This window comes from Herpailurus yagouaroundi, unplaced genomic scaffold, assembly GCF_014898765.1.
Source record: "Herpailurus yagouaroundi ecotype Mexico unplaced genomic scaffold, PumYag 161, whole genome shotgun sequence".
Classification (NCBI taxonomy): domain Eukaryota; kingdom Metazoa; phylum Chordata; class Mammalia; order Carnivora; family Felidae; genus Herpailurus; species Herpailurus yagouaroundi.
This window is the reverse complement of record NW_024412402.1, coordinates 22,986,018-23,008,597: the sequence shown is the minus strand read 5'-3', so window position 1 is coordinate 23,008,597 and position 22,580 is coordinate 22,986,018. Positions and strand designations below refer to the sequence as shown.

Below are 22,580 nucleotides of genomic sequence, written 5' to 3'. Positions count from 1 at the left end.
ACTTTTAGGGCTCATAGTAAGCAGTACATAGGAAAAAAAAAAAAACAGTCTCTTTTGACATGACTCTAGGAATGGAAACAACTCAGGAAAAAGAGAAAATTCAGGGAAAAGACTGGAAACATAGGGATTCTGCTGGTGATGGATCATGAAGCTGTAAGATAGTAAATAGGAAGGTTTGGAGGATTAGAGGGAAGTCTGCAGTTGGTTCAGATCATTGGAAGTTCAAGACCATATGGTAATAATAAAAATCTAGACGATGATACATGACCTAGGTGGAGGAGTGGGCTTTGACTTCTGAGGTGACTGAGATAACTGAGGAGTGGGAACTACAGGTCTTGTCCTGATGGTCTCTTAGGAAAAAAAGAGGGTAATGAGCTCTGAGTACAGTTATACTCCAGATCAGCTTCCTAGATATTTGTAATGGAGAGCCTGGGGGGTCATGACTAGGATAGGAACTGCCATGCCAAGAACATTCAGGGCTCTGACTGCTCCTCTATGGACTGCAGTGGCTTGTGTCACAGTGTGTGATGGGGTGGTCTAACCTAGCTTTTCAGTGGTCCTTTATATGGTGGTGATTATTTAAGAGAACTCTTCCTTTGTAATTTCTTTCTCCTAGTGTATTCATTTCCTGGGGCTCTTATAACAAAGCATTACAAACTGGATGTCTTAAAACAAAAGAAATTTATTGTCTCACAGTTCAAGGGACCTGAAGTATGAAATTAAGGTGATGGCAGGGACATGCTCCCTATGAAACCTGTAGGATAGAATCCTTCCTTGTCTTTTCCTTCTGGTGGTTCTTTGGCGATCTCTGGCATTTCTTGACTTGCAGCTGTATGATTCCAACCTTTGCCTTCATCATCACATGGCATTCTCCCAGTGTGTCCTCTGTGTTTCCCTATGTTCATCTTCTCATGAAGACACCAGCTGTCTTAGATTAGGGGCTCACCTATTCCAGCATGATCCCATCTTAAGTTCATTGATTACATCTACAATGGCCTTATTTCCAAGTAAGGTCACTTTATGAGGTACTGGATGTCAGGACTTCAACATATCTTTTGTTTTCTTTTTTTTTTTTTTCTTTATTCTTTTGGTAGGGAGCACGATTCAACCCACACCACAGTATTACCCTTTCCAGTTTTTATGTATAATAACTGTACCAAATTAAAGAGAATTTGCATGTATTCTCTATCTTATTTTCTTCCTCATTGCTTCTGACTGTTTAGAATTATTATGGATTGAGCTTTCCTGACAAGTAAATTTGTCCAAAGATGCTTACTCTGAGTGTGAGTGCACTTTTCCACTCATCCTCTCCATTAGAGCCCGTTTGAAAGCCAGAGAAGACCAAGAAATTATTTTTACACAAACATATCTTCCTTTGCCAACATGTGGCCAACAAAGCTTTATCTGACTGTTGATTTCAGTTTTGTCACTTTCCATCAGTCTAATGGTTGATGCTTTTTTCATTAAAAATTCTATTATTTAAAAAAATCCATCAGCAAGATTGTAAGATTAATTCATATGTTCATTTTATAAGACAAATCTAAATCCCAAAAGCTTTCTAAGCCAAAGCATCTCACACTGAGAAGAGGGCAAGTTGGCCAAATATGCCCAAATAAGCCCAAAAAAACAAGCCACGTGATCAATGAGATTTGAGAAAGCCAGATGCAGAAAGGGTAAGACTTCTATCTATAACTTCAATTAATTTTAGCTCCATGGCATACGTTTCAAGTGAAAAGGACTGTTTTTGTGGTTCCATTGGTGATTTCTGCAGTCAATTTCTAATGCCAGGTGCAAGGGTCTTGCCCCAGACTTGGACAGAAGAAAAATTACCAAATGCAGAAAGACTTCCTTCTCAATTTTCCCTATTACTGTGCAAGTCCTGAGCTGGCCTCTGACTGCATAGGAGATGTGAATGAATGGAAAAATTACAATCAGAGAACATTAAAGCTAGAAGGGCTTAACCCCCTCCCCACCCTGGCCCAAGCCAGGGCATCCCTACCTCTATTTGTCTGTTGACTCCAGTGGAATTATCACAGAAAAATCAGTCACCCAAGGAAAAAAGTCTACCAATCCTAAATCTGCACATGAACTCCTGACCCCACTATTTGTTTCAGAGAACCTGCCTCTACAGAGCTTTCTGTATGGCTTTTTTCTGGTAGGAAATTCATCTTCAGAGCCATGAACTGTCACAACTTGCTATGCAACAATCTTGTTATGAAAAATAAAGAAATACCTTTCTTCTCACTCCCTGTCAGAAATAAAACAGTGCAAGAAATTATTTGAACTGAAGAAGAGTCCTAGGATCTAAACAAATGTGTAGAGAAAACACCAAAGTATAATTACGTGTGGGTGGAGAGGCATTCCTATCATTCTAGACATTCCAGAAGCATTACATGGTGTATCAATCAAAGGGTAGCTATGGTTGTTTAAACTGCCATAGTTTATAATGAAAATTGCCAATGTGTCAATATTATATATATATGTGTGTGTGTGTGTGTGTGTGTGTGTGTGTGTGTGTGTGTGTGAATTTATATATATATACATATGGAGAGAAAGAGAGTAATAATTATACACTAAACTTTGTGTGTATTTCCTTTTTAACCAAAAATAACCCTTTGAGGTAGGCAATAACTGTCCTCTTTATACTGACAGATTAAAAGCTTTTGCCTGACAGCTCACAGACACAGTGCTTGAGTCAGGGTGAGCAGAATCCTATCTCCTAATCCATTTTCTTTCTAGCATACCACTTCCACTAGAATATGAGTTAGTATGGTCTTGTTTGTTGGAGACCTTTGCCGCTATCAATTGTGCTCCCATAAAACATTCTTATTTTCTCCTCCTCATCATTGCTCACATGCAATTTGGAAATTGTGCCCTAAACCCAAGTAATTCTTAAGTTCCTAAATGTAGTACTAATTGACCATCTATATAGAGTTAATTGTATTGTTTATTTATTATCAGTAATCTATTACACATAGTGGGAACCCATCAACCTTATCCCAAGGAAGAAAAGTAACGTCAAATGATACAAGGATAATGTTATTTTTACCTGTCAGTGGAAACTCTGAACCTAAGAGAATAAATACACTATTAACATTAATTATAATTGTTTTCAAGATTCTCCCATGTTGAGAGATGCCAACGGTCCTACTTCTAGAAAAACGAAGAAGAAAGTTTGTAGGTCAAGGTTTCACCCACTCTGCTTCCCACTGCCAGAACAGCCAGATACACTGGCTTGTGGGATCCTCATAGAATTTTGTTTCTACCTTGATTTGCTCAATATCCCATGCCAGAGTAATACATGGCAATGTCTGATGATTTGCTAACTCTCTACGAGAGTCCGAGACTGCTGATCTGAAGGAAAAGGTTGGTGGAAGAACCTGGAATAGACTTACTCTGAAAAAACTATGGAGATTCTAGGGTTGTCTAATGAGAAGGGAGTTGTAGAGGCCAGCTGGACATTCTCTGTGTCTCCACACCATCAAAGCTTAAACATTCCCATACTCCATTCCTAAAATACTTCAAGAAAGGAGATTCTTACACTTCAGGACAAGGAGGAAAAGCCAAATTCACCTGGTTTCTAGAAGGAGTACACCATGGCAATGAAGCAAAGAAGGGATAGATTGAGAAGAGCCCTGTGGTACAAAAAGAGAACCAGCTTAGAGTCAGATAAAACTTGTTCCAAGCCCCAGGCTCAGCCACCATCTGACTGTGTGATCTTGGAAAATGTCTCACTTTTCTCTGTGCTTTGGTTTCTTGATCTGTAAAATCAGAATAATAATCGCATCCATCTCCTAGAGCAGCTATGAGGATTAAATAAGGCTATGAGGACTAAATTAGTAGAGTGCTTAGCATGGAGCCTGATACAGTAAACAGTTGTCCTATATGAAATCAGAGGTGGAGAAGGCTAAGAATACAAACTTCAGTGCCAGACACAACCAGCAGTGAGAACCAAGCATGGTGACAAATGCTTGCTGACTGTCATGATGCTGTCAGTGTGACACTTTTGCACTTGGTAGGAAACGGCGGCCTTCTTTCAGGCACAGGTAGCCCTATACTAGGGCTTACAGCTAAGTGAGGAATCATGGGCTGATGTCAGCTCCACCTCACCCTTCCGGAAGGCATCTTTGTGCAAGACTTATGATCACTATCTCATTATCTGTAAAACCAGGTGGTTGAAACAGATCTCTGCAATCCTTTCAAACTCAAAAGACAAAAGCAACATTTCTGCAAAGCACCTATGATTGTAGGTGAGGAATGTTTGGAGAACCAGGCTGTCCCTCAGTGCCCCTTGCCAGGCTCCTATGACAACTGGCATAAACCTTTCTCCTTCTGCCCCATGCTCTGTTGGGTTTTTTGTTTTCCCATTTTAGTCTTTGGCTCCTCAAAAGGCTGAGTATGCTTCCAGGAGCCTCCCTCCACAACTCCATCTGTCCATGCTCTTCTGAGCCACAGTCCACCGGCTGGATCCCTGGCAAGCCCCGGAGGTGAGCACACAGTGGTCGATCTTGGGAGGAGGCAACACAATCAGAACAGCACATGGTTCCTGAGTGGCACTGTTATTCTGAAGCAGTTAACTCATTAAGAATGGATCAATAGTTACACCACGAGACAACCATTGCTAGCAAACTCCAAAGAGAGAGAAAGAAGGATGGGCAGAAAGGTACATTTTGGTGCCCCTCCTCATCTTGAAAATGCTAATCTCCTTGAGGTCTACCTGGGCTTAAACACCTCATCAGAGAGGAGCTCCTCTTCAAAGGCTGAAGGACTAGATAGGGAAGTGACCTGGCAGAAAGAAGACAAGTGTCATGGGTGCAGCTATGAAATAACCAACAGATGATGTGGCCCATCTGTGTCCCTGACAGAAAGACACCAGCCCAATTACTTATCTGTAATTGTAACTTCCTCAAGGGCAACCTCACACATCTGTGCAGACTAGTCAGAAATGACAGTGAGCCAGTAACATGTCGAGGGCAAGAACAACACAAGACAACTAAGGGAAAAGGACAGAGAAGGGCAAGGAGAAGAAGGCAATGATCTCAGATTTCCTTCATTTGTTCACGCAACAACCATTTACTGAGAGCCTTCTATTTGCCTGACCTTGGGTACACAGTGCTGAATAAGAGAAGGTACTTATTCTCTAGTTAAAGTCCATTTGGGGAAGACAAATCATAAACACATAACCAAATATATGAATAAGAAAACTTCAGATATGGATGACTTATCTGAAGAAAAAAAATCCAAGATGAAATGCCAGTGTAAGACTGGTGTAGTTGGTAGGGATTATTTTGACCTTGGGTGTCAGGAAAGGTTTTAGTGAGGGGTTTCCATCTGAGCTGAGACCAAAATGATAAATAGCTCTCCATGGAAAGATCTAGAGTAAGGTATCCCCAACAGTTATGAGCACAAATAGAAGGCCTCTGTAGCAAGAATTTGTTTTCTACCTTTATGAGGTAGAGAAAAGGCCAGGATGTCTACAGCAGAAAGACAAGCAGAACAGACATTCAGACTTTATTAGCAAAAATGACAGGCTAAGTCATGTGCTGGATGCTGGGATACAAACATGACAAAGTCATCATTTTGCCTTCAAGAGACAATGGAGTAGCTGAAGGGATAAAGAGAGAGTCCATCTGCTATCAAGTGAAATGCTAAATTTTTCACATGATATGAATAAAGGGCTACAGCTTCCTATGTTTAGACGGGGACTCCATGGGTTTCCTCAAGTATCAAAAACACATTCTTCTGCGCTATTCCATGGAGTTGCTATGGCAAAATCCAACTTCAATCTCATACATTTCTCAGATCTTTTCTTCTTAACTCATCTAAACAAACAAACAAACAAACAAACAAACAAAAAACAAAACCTCAACGTTGTGCAGTGGCAAAGCCTACACACTCTAGACATGTAACAACAGGTACAACTTAGCTTTTGATACTCACTTTGCAGATGATCCCAGTGAAATAATTCACTATACTACTTGTCACCTTATTGGGGGAATCTATGACAACACAAAACACATTCATCAGAACTTCCAAACGATAGGTGGATACTTAGTGAAAGGTCTCCAATCAATTTTTTTAATGTTTATTCATTTTTGAGAGACAGAGTGTGAGCAGGGGAGGGGCAGAGAGAGGGAGACACAGAATCCAGAATCTGAAGCAGGCTCTAGGCTCTGAGCTGTTAGCACAGAGCCCAATGTGGGGCTCAAACTCACAAGCTGTGAGATCATGACCTGAGCCGAAGTCAGACGCCCAACCAACTGAGCCACCCAGGTGCCCCAAAAGGTCTCCAATTAATGATATCCACATAGTTGACAACCTCAGCTCTCTCCTGCTCCTCACTTTTTCCTCAGCATTTCCACAGAGAATCCCACCCCACATGGAAACAGGATGCTCTTTTCTGACCACATGCACACACATTACCCACTTCCTGATGGGCACACTCTGCCTCACCTGTAAGTTACCTCTTTGTCCACAGCCCAGCCTTTTGAGTTGGACTTAAGGCCCTGGAGTATGACATCCAAGCCTCATGCCTTTTTATACCCCAAAACCCAGTTCAGAACCCTTCATGTAAGAACCACTCAATAAACCTTTGTTGGTTGACCACAGCTGTATTTTAAAGTAAAATGATGGAAAAATGCAGCAAAGAAATAAGTTGAATATAGGCTGGGGGATGTTTTTGTTTAGTTTCTATTCATTTTATCTGTTCCATAAACATTTGGGAGTACACAGTGCTCATGACATTACAAGGTACGATCTCTGCTTTCCAACAACTAGCTGTTCCCTATTGCATGAGGAGAAAGAACATAGAAGGTTCAACATCATTGCAGGAAAGGGTCTAAGCCAAAATGACTAGAGGAGACAGGAAGTACTAGCAAGGAATTAGAACACAGAATGCAGCAGGGAAAGTGTGGTGTCTAAAATGAGGGAGTAGAGTCCTGAGTCAGCTTCCAGCTCTGCCACTTAACTACTTGTGTGATATTACCTAAATTTCCCTCTGTGGGCCTTAGCTTCCATAGCAATGAAGTTGGGATAATTAAGTCTATTTCAGGGAGTTGTTCAAACATTAAATGTTACTATGTATACAAACTATTTAACACATACAGTAACTGACCAATCATTGACACTACTATTCATCTTATTAACATTATTATTACTACTGCCTCATAACCTGGCTTCAACACTTCCTACCTGTACAACTTAATCAAACAAGGTAAACTCTCCATGCCTCAATTTCCTCATCTGAAAAATGGGAATAATAATAGCACCTACATCACAGGGTCTCTATTAGGGTTAAATGTTAATGTTATGAAGCTGGATGACAGAGAAGATGCTATGAAAAACAGACTCCTCCCTGACACATAGCAAATGCTTCCTAAACCTTTGTTAATGCTATTATTATGGTATATCCTGTTCTACATAACCTCACCTTTAAAAAAAGATATGCATACAAATTATCAGCAGGAGGGCAGAAAGGGTGGGTGATAGCAAATTGTTTGCGATTTTTTTCAGGCTATTAATGGCAGGCTCCGGTGAAAGGTTTCCCAATACCTCCACAAGGATCGTTAACACTAATTGGATGAAATAAAACATTTTTAAAAGTTTCCTCACATTAGAATCTGCTGCTGAAGCATTCATTCTTTGGGGACTAGAAGACATCTTCAAAAAATAAAACTGGCGAGAACAAAGAATAAAATAAAATCAGAGCAAAAAGTCCTCTGCTGGTTGAGAAGTAAACTACAAGCGTCACCCACAGCAATGTGGACACGGTTGCTCTCCAGGGCAGAGCGGAAGTGCTCCAGGCCTCCCTAGTTGTATTCTGTGTAGCTTAGTTGCATGCTGAAAAAGAAAAGAAGAGAGAAAGAGAGAGAGAGAGAGAGAGAGAGAGAGAGAGAGAGAGAGAGAAGGAGATTGAGGGGAAGGAAGGAAGGAAGGAAGGAAGGAAGGAAGGAAGGAAGGAAGAAGGTAAAGAGGGAAATAAAAAGATCCACATAAATACACAAAAAAGAAAGAAAAACTCCAAAAAATAAAAATAAAAAAACAAAATTCCAGAGCCCTGAGACACTGCACTACAACAATCTAGAATCAGGTTTGCAAACTTAGCAAATTTTATGCAAACAAAATACATTCTGAAATTCCTATTTGCTTCTTTGCACACCAAATTACAAAGACTGTGTTTGAGGGTTCAAAGGCTCCAACTCCACAAAAGAACACCTCAGCATGGTGGACCTTGCTTGTTCTAGTGCATAAGAGCCTGGGAAGAATGAAGGTTATCCTGCAGAACATGAGCATCCTTTGTGCAGGTCATCTGATACACCTGCAGCCCGATTCACATCCTAAATCAGGCCCTAGCCAGTGGGTCAGTGTCAGTCACATCCTAGCTCCTCTAATCCCTGCCCTATAAGGCTCCATCCACTGGAAGTGTCTTCCTCCTTATGTCACTTAGACATTTCGTCCCAGGGGCTGGCACAGAATGGCAGGAGATGTTCTAAGAGAGTCTTTTTATGTCACAGCAGTGTTGGGTCTAGAGAAGAAGCCCCATCATATTCCACTTCCTCCTTCTACACCCAAATAAGACCAGAGCAGATGTGAAAATGCAAAGAAACATAAGCACTTGAAAGAGACAGGGATAGGGAAGCCCAGAGTGAGCAAGAAAGGCATGGAGGGAAAGATAAAGAAAGGGAAGCAGCTAGTCCATGATAATGCAATTTTAAGTAGAAGCTGTTCCTAACTAAAGCCCATGCCCTGGCTCAACATTTGCCAAATTCAGCCACTCTCTAGAGAGTCTTAATTCTCATGAGACTAGGAAGATGCTTTCTGAAGACCAGATCCTGGCTCATCCAACCCCCCTTCAAATGATCCCCATTACAATATGGGACAATTGTCTATAAGGCCCCTTTGCTATTTCTTTATCTCCAAATCTCCACAGAGCTGACTACCTTCCACCTTCTCCTTGAAAATACCATCCCATCTGTTTCTAAAATGTTCTCCATGTGAGACTGTCTCTATTTCATCTCTTTGGGACCACTCCTTGCAGCTAAGAGTTAGGGACAAAGGGAACATCCAGAGAACACTAAATTCATCATCGTATTGTGTTAAGGCTTCATTTTTGCACTTCTTTTTTAGGCAGACTGAAATCACAACATTTTTAGAGCTCCATGACATCCCTTGACAAAGCAGATACAGTAATTCTGGGGTGGGAGGCAGTTAGATATTTAACCTTTGTCCAAAGTAGTTGCTGAAGGGCTTAGTGGAAGAGGTGGGTTTTCTGAGCCAATGGGTAACCAGGAGTTCACTGGGGCTTTGGGGGTTAGCTCCTCAAAGACAATGGAGCACGGGATGTTTGTAGGCCTTACATATGTCCTTAAATCACACACTTCATTTGGCAATGTCCTGACAAGTCAGCTCTGTATTGCCAGAGCCCCCTTCTCGACATTTTCTATCCTGTGGATATTCCCTTAAGCGTACCATCCACAAACAATGCAATTTTAAAAGAACAGTCACCAGGGGTAAAACAATGGACACCAGTACCACGATTATCTTTCTAAGAATCTTTGAATGCAAAGCATGGGAATATTGCCATGTTGCCTTAGAGTCAGCTCAGTAGCCCAGTTTGGAAAACTTTAAGTAAGAGAGAGTATTAAATCAAAGAGAGACAGAGAAATGATTCTTCATATGAACCTTCTTAACTTCTGCCTCATGCTGACTCTCTCTAAAGAGTAAGATTTCCCATTATCATCACTAATTCTGTTACCCTCTCATGAGTGATACATTTCTTAGACACTGGAAATTGAGTTAACAAGTCAGTAGGCAGGGTGATCAGGGACATAGACTCATCCCATCTTACACAAAACATAGCCAAGATTCTTCTCCTCCTCGGTTTCTGTAAGCCTTAACCCCAGAAACCCATCAGGACCCAACTCAACATTGAAATATCCTATCTTTTCAGTAGATGAGTTTTGCACACACCATTTTAGTGGGGAAAAAAAAAAAAGAGGGAACAGCTAACCAGAGTAAATGATGTTTTCCATGGACAAATCAGACTCATCTCCAGGACTTCAATCTCAGAAAGCCATATTTCGACAGGAAAAAGCATGTCCTTCTGCCCACCAGCTCATGGCATGAAGGCACCCCAGGAAAGCCCAGACACAGTCAAGCCCAGGACAAAACATCAGGTCTGCCAGAATACAGGAGCCCACTGGCAACACCCCATGGCACAGGCAGAGTGAAGGCATTCAAACGGAGCCAGACTCGTCCTTTGGGACTCATTAACTTCAGAGATGACTGTTCATGCTGAGCCCCAGCCAGGTCCCCAGTCACCATGGCCACCAGGTTCGGGCACACACAGTGTCCATGCCACTGTCCTCAATTTCAGTGACTCCCTGTCTTAGCCGCCCCTCACGCTTACCAAGTCCTGAGCCAAGGAGGCCAATTTTGGAGAAACAGCTCATCTCCCCAACCTCTGAGCGTTTCCCTAACACCACCACGTTCCCGGGGCAGAGCACTCAGCTCCCCATCCATGAATCGTGCAGCGCAAGGAACCAGCGACCTCCGTGCCAGCTGCGCCAGAGCTCACACCTGCACCCCTGCCCCTCTCCCCCCACAACCCATACAAATCATTGTTAATTCATAGAAGAAAGACAGCTCCCTACCTGAGGGTGGCGCTCTCCCCCTGCCGGACCGTCACGTTGTCCATAGCTTTGGGGAAGGTGGCATCTCCGCTGCGCACGGGCACTCCTGTGGGTACAAGGAACAGCAGCCTGAGAGACACGACCACGAGGCACTTCCAGGGCAGGAACAGGTACCCACAGACCCCCATCCTCGACAGCCACAACTTCCCAGAACTCCGGCAGCTGCAAGGCACACACCCCCCAGGCGAGCACAGGAAGTGGGTGGGGTGAGGGAGCGAGCTCAGGGACCGAGCAGTGAACTAGCAGCGACCGAGAGGCGCGAGAGGAGAAAAGCGCGCAGACTCTTCCAAGTCTAATATTCCTCCCCCGAATCCGGCCTCGGATAACCAATTTCCACGGAGGACATCCACGGGGTGCTTCCTCGGTGCTGCTTCGGCCGGGGAAGACGGCCAAGAAAGGGGAAGCGCAAGGCAGGTGCAAAGGTGTGGGCACGTCTCAAGAGCCCCTTCTTCCCGGTAGCAGTTCTGACATGGCACTTTGGAGTGGAGTAAGCACTTTGGTACCAGAAGGGGACAGGGGGTGGGTCAGATCCGGCTCCCCAGAGGTGGTCTGCAATTCCTCAGTTCGAACAAGGGGAAATCCAACACTTTCTTTGTAAGTTTCAAAGGAAAGATCGCCAGGAGAAAAACAATCCGTAACAATAGCCGAGATGGAAAGTGGGGCACGCTGGAGGCGGCTCCGCCGGGCTTCGTGCGATCCGGACCCGGTGATCCTGCGGCAGCCGCCTCGGTCAACTTCCTCCAAGCCGAAATGCGCTCTGCAGCCGCTGCGATTCGGCCAGTCTCGGGGGAGGCAGTCGCCGCGGCGGCGGCCGAGGCAGGAGCGGCCCGGCGGAGCGCACCGCGGCGGCCCCTAGCTCGCTGGCTGTCTGGCTAGGGAAGACGAGGCGCAGCCGGCACCGGAGCCGCGCGGACGCCACGCTCAGCGGCCGCCCCCGGCCTCCGCGCCGCCTTCCTCCCGGGAGCAGCCCCGACGCGCGCGGGCCCCGACCGCCGGGGTTGTCATGGCAGCAGCTCCATCACTGACCGCCACTTTCTCCGGGGCCGGCGCCGAGCGAGCGGGCGGACTGCGCGCTCATCCTGGCTGGCGGGCGCGGGGCTCGGGGCGCGGGCGCCCACCTTAACCCCTGCCTCGCCGCGCCGCGCCGCGCCGCGGCAGTGCACCAGCCGAGGCGAGGAGTTTAACCATTTACCCCCTTGAGGAGCTGTCACTTCCAAATTAAGAAGAAAGGCAAAGTTACCTCACAATCTTAATAAACCCAAGACATCTTAAAAAGGGTCACAAACTAATTAACTAGGAAAGGAAAACCCTGAAGCATGCATGCATGCACCTTTAAAATTATCAGATTAATTCCATTAGCATTTAGAGTAAATTTAGAGTGTTGGAGGATGCTTTAGAATAATCTCATTTTTATTCAATAGTCGCCCACACCACCAGCACCCCACCCCCCCAGAAGCTACCTTCCAACACCGGAGACTCAACACCACCTTTCTAAACAGATCTCCCATATATTAAATAAATGCAAAATCACAGAAGTCTCTTAGTGTGTAAAAGTGGCAAAATCGCATCAAAATTTTGGTCAAGTTTGACACTAACTTACATTCTTTATTCTTGTTTTGTCGACATTAAAAGATGCTAGCCCTGCAAAAGTGCTCATTCAGATGAATGAGTGTGAGCCACTTGCTTTATTTATACTGTGGACTCCCAAGTTTCCTGGGTTTCACAATCTTGCAGAGCTGATTTCAAATCATCTTAAGAGGTGTGTTTTTCGAATTCTTGAAACCCAGGGAAAAACTGGTTTTGCTTCAGTTCTTGTCACTTCTTTCTAGCTGCTGTGGGTCCCTGTATACCTACATTTAAATTTCTCCCTTAAGTCCAGCTATGAAAGAATGCAGTGCATTCCCCTTCCTGGGCCTGGCCCCTGAGCTAGGGAGAAGCCCAGAGCAGCCCAACCCACACAGCTGTGCTAAGTAATGCTAACATGCTTTCTCCTCAGGGACTTCCAGATCTAAGCCCTCTACACTGACCCAGATTTTTCCTGGGCTTAGACAAGAGGCAACCAACAGTGACTTTGTTTCTTCTCCCTCAACTTTCTATCAGATACAACCAGGAATCTGTTTTTTGTTTGTTTGTTTGTTTGTTTGTTTTGTTTTTTTTTGTTTTCCAATAGCTGTTAAATAACAGAAAAAGATGTTCTTTCCCAAATCCACCTAGCCAACACCAAAATGATTGATACGTTATAACTATAAGTGTCCCAGTGCCAGAAAAGTCCTTACACCTTGCAGTTGTAACCACTACTTGCATGTAGGTAACATATGTGTCAGAGATTAAAACAAGCATTTTACCCACCATACTGCCTCACCCTACTTTAGACTGGTAGGGATGGAGATAGGGTTTGCAGATGTAGGATCCATACTCCAGGGTAACAAAGACAGACTGAGCAAATGTGTTTTTTTTTTTTTTTTTCTTTTAGTAGTTAACCAGAAACTGGTCAACCGTTAAAAGTTGAGCAACTTTACACTGAAGATCTCAATTAATCCACATTAGGGCCATTTTTTTCTTCATCTCCTCTGGTGACTTTTCCTGAGATTAAATTCTCAGGGAAACCCACCTGCTACTTTTGGCCAGTAGGGACCCTTTGATATATAGCACCAAAAAAAATCAATTGTCAATTTATGCCTGCAACAAATGACTTTACTATCGGGGCGGGGGGTGGGGAGCAAAAGCAAAAAAAAAAAAAAAATGGCATCTATGCATCTATGGAGAGCGGGAGAGTGTTGCTTATATTTTTGAAAGAATAAAAAAGAGAAAATCTTTCTCTGCACCAGTCCATTCTTGCAAGACCCTATAAGAAGTAAAGTGTGAGATTGTATTTGCTGACTTACAGTCTGCTGAATTTGGAGTTGTTCTTCCCCTAAAGCCAACGAGTTACCTCTAATAATATCCATCTTTCAATTTTACCCACCCCTCATGCTCCCCTACCAACCCTTCTGTGTACACACATCTTCACTACCTCAGCTGGAAATAATTACAGTGTGAGGAAGGGAGAGGGATTCATTCTGGGCTATGGAGTCATTTCCTTGCAGGCTTGGGAATGGCAGGGAAGATTCCTTTCGTAATAAATTCTAGTCCTGGCTCTTGCATCTAATTCCCAGGTAGGTACAAATGAGCATTAGTTTTTGCATCTGGGAATGTGGATAATGACAACAACCAGCCTTCCCTAGGGACCTACATACATGATTAACTCTACAGGAAAATACTTAGAAATCCATTTAAGGTGGAAGATGCTTTATTAATACATTTTGTCTGCTACCACTTCATTATTATGACTGGGCAGAAAAATAATTCTTCATATGGGCTCTTTAAGATGTTCATTTTATACCAGTCTGCATGTCATTGATCTAAGACAGTCAAACCATCTTTGTCTCTGACCATGAAGGGAGGGTGCTGAGCTGCAGCATCTGGCAGGAAACCCAGCAGAGCTCAGGTAATCCTCAGGTTGGAGATAGAAAAGCCACTTGCAACCTCATACCTTCTCCGTGAGTCAAGGGGCCCAAACTTTATTCAAAAATGGAAGTTTAGAAAGTGGTGAAAGACCAGAGATGCCCGCACAATTAACAAGCCAGAATCCATTTCATCCGAACTCCTTATTGAAGTTGTTTGAGTAGATGAAGATCAAAATCATATGTCAACTCCCTGCCCATCCCCTAATCCCTAAATATAACCAACACTTAGTGGCTTATCCTATATCCTGTCTCCTGCTTCATAAAAACTGCTAGATTTATTTTATTTTTCCCAGCATATCCAAGTTAATGAAAAAGGGATGACAGAGCAATTTCATTGTTTGTGTTCTTTATAAAAGCAACTTCCTTTCTGCCTCCTGGAAAGCAGCATCCTAACAAGCGCCCACCTCCACCTTCTTCCCCCCATCTCCCTCTCCTGCCTCCCTTCCCTCTTGGATACACATATACTGTACACATAAATCAACTTGTCACAGCTTGTCTCTGTGCTGACAGCTGTAATTGCTTCAGGTTATAAAAATATCCATAGGACAATGCTTTTCAAGCTCACAGACACACACACACCTACACACACACTGCCAGAGCAAACGAAAATGCTCATACTCCCTTTAATGATCCCATGACTACAAAACAGAGGGAGTGCAGGAGCTCTGCAGTACAGACCCCAAAGAGCTGGCAGGCAGGTGAGGAGACAGGGGTAGAGGGAGGCTTCTGGCATCAGCAGCATCTACACACTAAAAGCAAGGTTGGAATAGGAAATTCCCAGTGAAAGGGAAATCAGCTGTTGTTTTTGTTTCACTCTATGTTACCTACAGAAAGCTGGGGCTAGCTAAAGAGCTATGAATATTCCACACACACTGAAGACCAAAAGAAGAGCACTAGCTTAAGAAATGCCAGTTCTGCTTCTCCTTCTCTAAAAAGGCTAAAGGCCCCCCTCTCCTGGTAGAGATTCCAAACAGGAGCTCAGGCAGGAAGATAAGATGCAAGGCAGTTACAGTGGCGTGGCACCGAGTAGATATTGAAAAGTTTAATCAGAAAAGGTGGTGTGGATCTGAATAAAGAGATGTCTCTAGGGGAACAGGGATGGGCAGAACTCTGGAAAATACAGGCTATTCTTTTCCTCCTATATGAATATAAGATCAAAATAAAATCGTTGTTCATCTGGGCTAGAGTCCAACATGTTAGGATTTCAACAGAAAGAGCAAAAGAGCAACTTGAAGGAGGGGAAGAAGCCTCTAAGGAGAAAAAAGGGGTCACGAATAGAGAGGATAGAAAAGGAGAACAGGAAGAAGTGGCAAAGGTTAGGCTATCTATGGACTTTGAAAGCTATACAACTTTCTAAGAGGTGCATAAAGGGGAAGATGGTCAGAAGAATAATCGGTAGGTAGACGGAAAAGTAAGGAGGAGCACAATGAATGATTAAATTCAAAGCACCAATGAAGAAAAAGCCAGATGCCTAAATGGGAGCATCTCACAAGCCAGGGGTCTTTGGGGCAGAATCTTTCCTAACCTAGGTTTTGGGTCAAAATAAGACCCTGGAGTCACAGAATCATAGAATGATATAGTCAGAGGGGAGCTTGGAAGATATTTCGTACAACCCACTCATTTCATAAGGGTGGAGGGTTGAACCCAGGATGGAGTTATTACTGTAGGGACATAAGGGTAATAACTGGTAAATCAGAACTGGAACTCAGGACTCACGGCTCCTGTTCCAATATAGCTTTCTGCTACACCTGTCAGGTAAGGACACTGCTTAAGAGCTAACTAATAAAATATCTCCTTTGGCTGCTTCATCTATGGGCAAGAGAGAGAACTACAAAAGAAGTGATACTATTACTGCCAAGAATACCTCTGGGTATCCAATTATTCAGTTGAATTCAGTGCATTCAGTAAGTATGGACAGGTAGACTTTGAGCTCCTCCTATGTACCTGAAATCACTTTGGAGTTACTGATACAGGAATGAAAGACATAGCCCCAGCCTTTGATTTGCTTGTAGTTTTGTGTTATTAGGTTTGGCAGTGGTTTTATTTGTATTTACACTCATGAATTTTGAAGTTATCATGAACTCATCCCCACGCTCCCTATGAGCCCTTGAGAATGTTCTCAGTGCTAAGAAAAACAAACTGGGGGGGGGGATGCCTGGGGGGGCCCAATCAGTTAAGCATCTGACTCTGGATTTCAGTGCTGGCAGTGCAGAGCCTGCTTGGAATTCTCTCTGTCCCTCTATCTCTATGCCCCACCACTCCTCTCTCTCACTCTTTTTCTCTCTCAAAATAAATAATCATTGAAAAAAGAAAAAAGCTGGAATATACCTCCCTCTTAGAATCAGTTTGTCCCATTAGCTTGTCCAGATTTCCAGGCACTGACCATAGTTTCCCGAACTTAATTTAAAAAAATTTTTTTTTCCAACGTTTATTTATTTTTGGGACAGAGAGAGACAGAGCATGAACGGGCGAGGGGCAGAGAGAGAGGGAGACACAGAATCGGAAACAGGCTCCAGGCTCTGAGCCATCAGCCCAGAGCCCGACGCGGGGCTCGAACTCACGGACCGCGAGATCGTGACCTGGCCGAAGTCGGACGCTTAACCGACTGCGCCACCCAGGCGCCCCCCGAACTTAATTTAAAACGACATTAGGAGGGGAGAGGTGATCTCAAGGATTTATAAACATAAGTGAGAAATTCATCTATACAACAAACAGGCATTTAGTGTTACACTAGCTATGGGATAGGCAGGGCATTGAAACTGTGATGAGAGAGAGAGAGAGACAAAAACAAAATCAACATGAGACTTACCTTCATAAATCACACTGTCCAGCAGGGAAGACAGATAGTAAATAAATAATTTTACAAACCAGTGGATACAGTTGTGATAAGCATTTTGAGGGGGAAATAGAGAATGCATATGACAGAAGGGTCTTGTGGAATCTGGAAGATCAGGAAACATTTCCCCAAAAATGACTTTAAACTGGGACTTAATAGTGAGGAGACGAAGAGGCAGGTGGTGTGGGTGGGAACCTCGTTGTAGGCAGACAGGACAGAAGCCACACAGCCCAAGACCAGAAAGGGCATGAGCAGAAGCTGCCTTTTATATTCTCAGATTGCCCTCATATGTGGATATGTGTAAAGTGCTGTGATTGAACATCTCTAACTCTTCCAGCATTCTGTGTTCATTCACTTATGAATTTATTCAGTACAAATGCATCAGTGAAGAATGACCATGGGCTTTGGAATTGGACAGACCAGAGGTCAAACACTCATCATCTCCATTATTAGCTGTGTGACCTTGACTTGAGGAAATAATCTCATTTGTAAAAATAATGGTAAGAATGGTGCCTACCACAGAGTGTTGGTGTGATGAAGAAATAAGACAGTAGATGTAGAGAGTTCAGCAAAGGCCTATTACACACACTGCAGGGGCTAAAATGTGGGAGCCACCGTGCTTCTACATCAAGACTGGCACGGACAGAGGAGTGCCAGACCTGATATTCATTCAGAGAACCCAGGGGCAGTCTGCTGAGTGTAGGCCTGTGAGCACCGTGAGCATACAGATGCTGAGAGGTTTCATCACAGAGACTGAGCAGACACTTCATGCTGAGATGTGGTCATAAAAGGAAGTAGCTTAGCCTTCAAACCAGGGCAGGAAGAAGATGACCCTCCAGCTCCCACCGTAGTGTCTCAAACTCAATGCTCCACAAAAGCACACAGGATATAGGCCTATGGGAAATGGCCTGTGTTTGGGAAAGAGAAGAGGGCTTTCTCTTCCTGGGAATTTTTGTTTAAGTTTATTTATTTTGAGAGACAGAGAGAGTGTGAGCAGGGGAGGAGCAAAGAAAAACAGAAAGAGAGAGAGAGAGGGAGGGAGAATCCCAAGCAGTCTCCAAGCTGTTAGTGTAGTACCTGAGGCAGACTTCAAACACATGAACCCTGAGATCATGACCTGAGCCAAGATCAAGAGTCAGCTGCTTAATTGAGCCACCCAGGCACCCCAGCCTGGGAACTTTTATCTGTCTTGCTTCCACATATAACTGAAAGGTAGTGAAAGAACCTGAAGACAAGACAAGATCCCTCCATCTCATCTTTAAAGGAGCAGTCCCCACTCCTTCCACTCCTTCCATAAACCTTTACACCCTTCTTTGTTCCTGTGTGCCTGATGACTGAAATCAAAGCCTTCTCAGGTCTAGATCTTAGACTCGTCATTTGATAATAATATCTTGTGCCTGCCTTACCTTTCTTAATTTCTACCATTTAACATCCCAGAACAGTGCTTCAGGACCAGCTTCATTCCCTCTGTAGAAGGGAGGGAGGGTTCCATGTAGACATCCATCTAGTGCATAGACAGACCCAAGACAGCAGTTCTAATGTTTACAAGAGGCAGCCCTGCCAGAGTCGGGTTGGGGTTTCTCATAGAGAAAGAAACCTCTCACCAGCCCCGAACTTGGAAGTTAACATCCCAGATCAAAGGAATTTGGTTTGTTTCTACCCTTGAATTTTTTCTCCCCAGAGGATTTCCTTTTACTCATTTATCTCATTAACCTTTTCTCTGCACTTTCTTTACTGGTTTGACTCCATATTCTCCAACCAAGATCAGTAACAGAAGAGACAAAAATTTGCTCAAAACATATAGATTCATTGTACTTTTCACTGGAGGTGACATTTTATAAATATGGTTTTGTAAAACAAAGGACCTGTGTTCTAGTTTCAACTCAGGCCTTCATTAGATCACCTTAGATAAGTCACTTCACTTGCTTTAAAAAAAAAAAAAATTAGTTTCTTTTTCCAAATTTTTACTTGTCAGAAGAACCAAAATCTTTATGATATATGGGACTTTCTGAAAATCTAATGCCTCCTAATGCATCTAAATGGGCTAGGGCATTTTTGAAAGTTAAAAGTACTCCAGAGCAAGAGGGCAGCTCAGGGTAGGGCTAGGGGTCCAAGGTATTGCATCAAGCATGCCATCTGCTGGCTGCATCAGGGTGCTCTGTTCACTTCCGCTTTTCTTCTATTCCAAGAGTTTGGATTAGGTGACTTCCAAGGGCCCTTCCAACTCTCATAGCCTATAGTTTGAGTGCTTCTCGACACTCTCCTCAAAAGCACTTTATCCTTCATACCCACTTATCAATCCCTCCTATAGAGAAATAGCCCTCCTACTCATGTCCTTCTACTTTCTCCAGAACCAAGGTATGCACTTCACAGTACAGAACACGATTGAACAAAGTAATAAATGAGCTGCCCTGCATCTAAGGCAAGCTGATGGCAGAGCCAAGATGATTAAAATTCTTCCGATAAAGGGTTTCTTTAAGGAAAATAAAATCCCACAATGCAACCAGCAATGTTAATCTTCAATAAATACGCTGTTAATATTTAACTGGCATTTATTTAAACTTACAGTAACTGTCCTATTAAATCTAAATTAATTGCCCATTTGGGAATCTTCCCCTAAAGCCTAGCTGGGACATGGCTGTCTAGATCATAGTCTATGCTAGGCATCCAGCCATAAAAGAGAATATTTAAGCCATCCTTTTCAGACTAGACTATTAGAATATCATGGTTGGAAGAGTCTTAGAGGTCAGCTTGAATAGTAAGTTTTATATCCTGTGTCTTTTGACTTTTTGGGGTCCTGTTTTTCCCCATCTATACAGTAAAGCTTATTGTATGTTTCCTTTCTCTCTCTTTGTCTCCTCTTTATTTTTAATTTCTCTCTCTCTCTCTCTCTCTCTTTCCACTCTGTTAGTAATTTTTTTTTTTTCTCTTGGACTTCATGTTTGAGTTTCATTCTGCTGTGTTTTTGTCTCAATCTCTCCTGAGTTTCTTAGGACTCATTTAGGATACTTAGCAAATTCTATATACACTCATATATATGTATATGTACACATACACATACGTGTAAGTTATACATATATTATTCTAAGTGTCATAAAGACCACTTTATAATAACAGTTGTACATAAAAGAATAAGAGCTGTGAAGGAATCCCTGAATCACACTGCTTTAGAAGGGGCAGCAGGAGTGTAATTGGGTAGAAGTGATCTTTGCTATCCCTGGGATCAATCAATATTTTTTTATTATAAAAGTGGTCCTGGCTAAACTTCTGGAATGCTATTTTGCCTTGATATAACACATTTACAACATTTCTACATCAAACACACACATGAACACACTCACTCTCTCACTGACTGGTTTCATCAAGTCTGTTTACTAGTGAAACATGGGGATTAAAAATAAACATGCAATCAGATGGGTTAGTGTTCAAGCTGAGTTAACTTTCCTCAAGAAGTGGGAAATGATTGGGATAAAAATAATTGATACTAGGATTTCTATTTTTTTTTAATTTTTTTAATGCTTTTTTTTTTTTTTTTTTTTTTTTGAGACAGAGAGAGACAGAGCATGAACGGGGGAGGGTCAGAGAGAGGGAGACACAGAATCCGAAACAGGCTCCAGGCTCTGAGCTGTCAGCACAGAGCCCGACGCGGGGCTCGAACTCACGGACCGCGAGATCATGACCTGAGCTGAAGTCGGCCGCCCAACCGACTGAGCCACCCAGGCACCCCTAGGATTTCTATTTTTTAAATATAATAAGGTTTTCATTTTACTTTTTTAAAGCTTATTTATTTATTTTGAGAGAGAGATGAAGTGAGAGAGAGAGAGAGAGAGAGAGAGAGAATCCCAAGCAGGGTCCACACTGCCAGCATGGAGCCAGTTGACGGGCCCAAACTCACAAGCCAGGAGATCATGACCTGAGCTGAAATCAGACGCTTAATCAACTGAGCCACCCAGGTTCCCCTGACTCTAAAATGTCTAAAGGTGTAGGACCCTAAGTTCAATTTGTAAATTGTTCGTTGTTTGCCTTGCCAGGCCTGGAGACTGGGTGGTGGTGGAGAGAGGGATAGAGACAGAGATGGACATGAGCAGGGGAATATGGGGGCATGGATAAGGAAAGGGTGGGAAGATTGGAAGGCATCCCCCATATTTTTAAGAAGACTAAACACATTCTGAACTACTTGCTTGAGGAAAGCCTGCATTGGCACTGCTTACAAAAGTTATGCTCTTTGTGTGTCTAACTAAATACACAAACCATCCCGCTTCCTTTTTCCTCCTTTACATCAATCAGTGTCAAGTGAGACTAAAGACACTACCCCATCCTCCATCCATGTACTATCTTCAGTTTAAAAAAAAAAAAATCTCCACATTCAAAGTGTCTTTATGTTTTATTTTATCCAGTCTTAGAAATTCAAGAAAGAATTGAACACACTTCTGTAGGCTTCTGCACCATCCTGACTTTTACTTTATCTGCACATCTATATGCATTATCATTAGGAGTTTGGGGATGTTCTCAGTGAAGGAATGAAGGCTGCAGTTAGAACCTCTCATTCGTCCTGAGAGTCGATGTGGGCTTTCCCTCCTGGGAGGAAATGCTTCCCCTACACCTTTTGTATGCTTTCTTCATTTAGTTAACCCAAAAGCTCCACATGGTGCTACAGGTAGTGAAAGTCAGAGGAATTTGTGAATGGCTTGGAGGAGTGGACTTAATTTGTGCCCAGGTAGCTTTGAACCTGGCGAGAACAGAACGGGCAAATGTTTTGAGTGTGCATGTGAATACGGAATAACATGTGAAAATAATTTACCTAGGTTTTCACAACAGTTTTGACAAGGTGTCAAGATCAAAGACACCTTCAAAAACAAAATGGGTAATGAGCTATCTTCTAAAGCTATTTTCTTTTTCAAAGGTGGAGAATTAGCTTAACACTAAGGCACAAATCAAGGATAGACTGACATTTTTCTATATGGGGAGGTATTAATTCTAGATTCTCTAAAGGATTGTGGCTGGGACCAGCCAAATGTAATATTTTTATCAATGATCTGTCAAAGGGAATTCATAGAGAGCTCTACCAAGTTTGCAGAAGTCATGAAGTTCCCTTAAGTAATTAAATCTGCAGTTGACATGGATGAGCTTCAAACCATCCACAAAGTTCTGAGAGTGTGTAGAGAAATGGGCAAATACAATACAACATGGTTTAGGGAAAAACATCTAAAGTGTGCTTCTAAGATGCTGGACTATGGGCAGTGGAATAAGGAACAGTGATCAGGAGTGAGCTGAACATGGATGTCGGGGTTAATGGCTTTGGCTTGAAGGCCGAGCTCTTCAAATGGCTACTTTCACCTTGGATAATTTTCTTACCTCCCAAAGCCTCAATTTTCCCCTCTGTTAAATAAGAATATCACTGACCTCATATATTTGCTGTGAGGATTAAATGAGATAGTATTTGTAAATTACCCAGTTAAAAACCTGTCATGCAGGAGCCAAAAATGGTGGCTAGTGATTATTTTCTCATGACACAGGAAAAACACGTTGGAAATAGCTATGGCCAGC

General features: G+C 43.0%; 1 protein-coding gene across 6 annotated transcripts in view; it reads right to left on the bottom strand.

Annotated features, from left to right (window-relative positions):
- The window catches only part of NTM (neurotrimin), a 957,218-nt gene that overhangs the window by 389,522 nt on the left and 545,116 nt on the right, over positions 1–22,580 (bottom strand). For 2 of the 6 annotated variants that reach the window (XM_040483562.1, XM_040483563.1), the window contains exon 2: positions 10,653–10,737. In XM_040483562.1, coding sequence (XP_040339496.1) covers positions 10,653–10,737 — 85 coding nt within the window. Of the gene's footprint in view, positions 1–10,652; positions 11,581–15,530; positions 15,539–18,049; positions 18,057–22,580 lie in introns of those variants that run through there. The other 4 variants (XM_040483564.1, XM_040483565.1, XM_040483567.1 and 1 more) reach the window with 3 other exon arrangements.